Consider the following 4,537-nt stretch of genomic DNA (forward strand, 5'->3'; position numbering starts at 1 on the left):
AAGATAAAAAAGGTACTTTTAATTCCATAGACTCCAACCAATCAACAAACAGAATTTCAAATCGATACAAGACAGGCATCAGATGTTAGCTAGCTCCTATCTAACTTTATTTGAAGAAAGGAAATGTCTGTCAACAAATTTGGCAACTCATTCCATATTTTTTTAATGCAATACAAAAGACTAACATGTAATTTGCTTCCCATGTTTCGTTTCAAACCCAGATGTTCTATTTCTTTCATGTTACACAAACGTAATTTTCCTGTTACAATCATGGTTAGATTTAGGGTTTGGGTAAGGGCTAACTAAATAAGATACAATGAAAAAGTGAATGGTGACTGAGGCTGTCAGTCCCTTACATTTTGCTAACCATCTCCTTTTGTGTTTTGAAAGTTAAAAAGAAAGTCATACGGATTTGGATATGAGGGTGAATAAACAATAACACTTTTCATTTTTGGATGAACTGTACCTTTAAATGCTGCATTCTTTGTGTAAATGCTGGGTTTGTTAAGGCTGTTGGCTAAGAAAATGCTTATACTGTTAGTGTCTTGTATTGTTGGAAAAGTAAAAGAATTAGACTTCAAGGTTCAAATGTTTATTTTTGTCTCATTTCCACAATGCAAATCAGACAGACACTGAGCTACTGTAGAAAGATTATAAAAAAAAGTTTTGTAGAAACATTTAAGTGCTTATGAGAAATGACAGTCAGCTTTTTGGTTTATCACACTGATGGTTCATCAGTAATTAAAAAAAAAATAAATAGCTTAAAAAATAAAGACTGTCTGTGCTAAATCATATAAACTCAAATTTCTCTACACAAGTATGACTTAAAAGACAGGGCTAATACAGGTTATTTTTGCTGCTGCAATCAACTTTCTCTTCAATATTATACAATGTATCTAAGTACATTACGTAAATTGTACTGTATAATACAATGGACGTGTCATTTAATCAATATACAGCTTTGAAACAGCAACAAATCTTTACAAGAGTTCTACAAAGCAGAGGAAAAATCAGAGAGCAAGGTGCAAGTTAACTGATCAAATTCATCAAATAAGACAGCATTACAAAAATGTGCCAAAAAAATCATTGCCAGTAAACTATTACTGTAATTTTATAGGGCAGGCATGGTGCTCCTTTTGAAGTCAGGGAAGTGAGAGTCTAACAGATGGGTTTGATTAATGCGTCCAATGTCCACAAATGTGTTCTTTCACATGGGGATACTGTAAGGGCAACTCTTATAACCTTTTAAGTCCATGTTGCTCAAGTTGTGAACATTTTAAAACAAGCTGCAGAAACATTTGTAAGTCTCAAATTTGAACCTTGTCAAAGCAAACCTTCTTAACTGTACACAAATTCTTAAAAGAAAAATATCAAAACAATAGCATGATTATTTTATATTCTCATGAAAATCATGTCAGACATTTCTTAAAGGGATAGTTCACCCCAAAACTGTTTATTTTTTCATCATTTACTCACCCTCATTGTTGTTCCAAACCCATATGACTAAATTTGTTATCTAGCGGAATGTTAGCCTCAGTCACCATTCACTTTCACTGCATCTTTTTTCCATCCAGTGAAAGTGAATGGTGACTGAGGCTAACATTCTGCCTAACATGTTTTGCATTCCACAGAAGAAAGAAAGTCATAAAGGTTTGGAACATGGGTGAGCAAATTATGACAGAATTTTCATTTTCGGGTGCACTTTTTCTTTAAAGAAAAATTACGTGTTAATTGTGTTGCAAAGTCCTATTGGATGAACTCTTTCAAAATGTCACAGGTGTTTTTGTTGATGACCTCACGGAGCCTACGGACACGTCGGATGCTGGAAAGGCTGATGAAGCTGTCCGGCTGTAGGACAGCCATGCCATTATTCACTTCACCCATGATGATGACCTGACCATCTGCAGTGGTGATGTTAGGACACGGACAGGCCCAGTCCATGTTCTGCAATGTCACTTCCAAGGGCTCCTTCCCAAAGAACTTCAGCCCCATTTTCTCATCCTTCAGGATCTCCTCCACTGTGATCAGAGCATGACCGGAGTCTTGGTCCTCTGTCAGCTCCGTCATGCGTCCCAGAATGACAAAATCGCTTTTACAGAAACTGGCCACCATCTTGTGCCGTGGCTTGCATGGCTTGCAGTGGTGGTTCCTTGGAAACGGACAGGCGTCCTCACATGCTTCTTTGGTTTTAAAGTTGTTCTCGTTGCCTTTACAGCCACCGTAAATGAAGGGTTGGCACTGGTGCAGGGATGCACTGTAGGCCCATCGTGGTTCGTATGCCTTGCAAGGTCCCTGGTCGCTTGAAAGTTGACAGGGTGCAGCGAGTTCTTCCCGGCAAGACAACATGCATGTCTCGTACGTGTCAAAGTGATTTTGGTTTTTGTTGCAGTTACCATAAGTGAAAGTGTAGCAGTTGTTTCTCTGAGGGTCATAAAACCAATTCAGCTTTTCTTCCCCACAGTCATCGCTGTCAGGCACTTTCGAGCACTCCTCGGCTGGGAAACCTGTGCTGTTAGTCTGCTCCTCTTTTATGACTGGCTCTCTCTGGACCACAGACAGTGGAAAATGGGCTTGGACAGAGCCACCTGTGTTGGTGGCCGTGCAGGTATAGATCCCTGCATCTAGCTGTTGGGCGTTGTAGATAACCAGCTGGCCAATGTTGGTGACGACCACATTTCCATGTACGTGGTTGGGTTTCATGACCACGTTGTCTTGCCCCTCCAGCTGCTTCTCCCAGGTTATCTCAGGCTTTGGCCGGCCAGCAACTTCACAAAGGAAGCTGGCTGTATCGCCAACAAAAACAGACTGTTGCAAGGGGCTTCCCACCATCACAGGGGCATGCACGTCTAACGGGGTGGTGTGCTGCAGGGCGGTGGTGGGGAGGGCGGTGGTGCCTGCAGGTTGAGGTGGGCTAGTGTTGGGCCAGGTGAGGTGAAACCTGCATGTTACTACAGACAGGGAGATTCCCTTGGAGCATGCTTCCGCATCCATGTAGCACTTGTTGTAATAGGTCATGCCGTCAGACGCGCAGGTGAATTGGGGCTCCCTCTCACAGCGGTCACGGCACTTGCACACAGGCTGGCCATCCCAGATGTCACACTGAGAGCCTTGCTGATTACACATGAACTTGTCGCATGTAGCTTCCTTAGGCATACCCATGGGGCCTTTTTTTCCAGTGGCATCAATGTAGCGGGCTGCCACACAGCTTTGATTACCACAAACATTGGCGCAGCACTTTTCAAATGTTTCACATTCCTGAAGAGTAAATGCATACTTTTATATGTACAAAATGCTTTGTAAACTTAAATTTTTAGTCTCTTTAGACAATTAAATTATTTATGCATGGAAAAAAAAAGGAAATTCACAGACAGAATGACTGATAAATAGTGCAATGGACATACTGCATGCATGCAAATAGATGCACAATTAAAAAATAGTTTGAAATGAATGAAAAGTCAAACCTGATCAGATTCACATTCTCGCGTGCAGGTGCTCATTGCATCAACCCACAAATTTGGATTCATGTCGTTTGGACAAATCCCTGCGTGGGAATACGCAACTCTTTGTAAAGTCATGCCTTTCACGCATTGCCTGTCCACAAACAGGAGCAAAAACTGCCCCGCCACGAACCAGATCCAGCGAGGAAACAGCATCCACCACATGCTGGAGGACAGAAAGGAGGAACTGTTTGAACTAACCTAATTTTATTGAAACAGCTGAGCCAAACTGAGCGCCTCGAGATTCCAAGCAGCAAGAGAAAGAAAAAAAAGTCTCCCAGAAATTCTGAGGACTGTGTGTGGGACGTGAGTTTAGATCTCTGTATTTATACTCTAGTTTTCACTTCTTGAGCAACAAAGGCTATTTCCCTGACCGCAAAACTCGCCCTCACGCGCCAATGACAGTTATGAATTACTCTTTGGTTCTAGAGAGAGGATTAAAAACATCTGCCCCAGAGTTGGGTTGGTACTGGGACACCTGCCTGTCTTTGAAAGTGCTGTAGCCTGATTTAACCCTTTATCCTCATCATGCGCGCACGAGAAGAGCGCGCGCGTGAGAATTGTGCGCGCGCGGTGCGTTTTGCGTGCAAACACTTCAGCATGTCTTCTGTCGGTCAACGCAATGTTTACAGTATTTTAGCCGCGAAAAAAAAAAAATGAAAGATAAAAATACACTAAGATAGAATTGGATGTCCAGCGAAAATTTGCGATTAAACGAGTTCCAGTTAAGATTAAACTCATTCGAAGTAGGCTATAGGGTTTTTATCTGGGGTCCATAAGGTTGGGGTCAATGGCGTGATATTAAACGTAAACATTTTTCTTTTAAATATAGATTAGCCTATTATATCACAGCCTTTATTTCTGAATGTGGTTAATTTTTCTATAGCTTTTTTATCCCCTAAATGCCGCATTTCACCCCCTGTACCTCATCCATTTTTTGGAGTTGTGCCCACACCTCTTCAGTATACCTCAATCTTTCTCTTATAAATAGTGGAACACAAAATAAATAAATACAGTTAAAAAAGAAAAATTTAAAAACA

General features: G+C 41.2%; 1 protein-coding gene across 1 annotated transcript; it reads right to left on the reverse strand.

The window, feature by feature from the left end:
- Positions 1-576: 576 nt before the first annotated feature.
- On the reverse strand, positions 577-4,278 carry LOC127423164 (WAP, Kazal, immunoglobulin, Kunitz and NTR domain-containing protein 2-like). The gene is made up of 2 exons (XM_051667283.1): positions 3,462-4,278; positions 577-3,255 (listed from the first exon to the last, which is right to left on the reverse strand). Exons 1-2 carry the CDS (start codon positions 3,660-3,662, stop codon positions 1,747-1,749), a joined length of 1,710 nt encoding a protein of 569 aa, XP_051523243.1. The 5' UTR covers positions 3,663-4,278; the 3' UTR covers positions 577-1,746.
- Between the last annotated feature and the right edge of the window lie 259 nt (positions 4,279-4,537).

Source organism: Myxocyprinus asiaticus, chromosome 32 (genome assembly GCF_019703515.2).
Source record: "Myxocyprinus asiaticus isolate MX2 ecotype Aquarium Trade chromosome 32, UBuf_Myxa_2, whole genome shotgun sequence".
NCBI lineage: Eukaryota > Metazoa > Chordata > Actinopteri > Cypriniformes > Catostomidae > Myxocyprinus > Myxocyprinus asiaticus.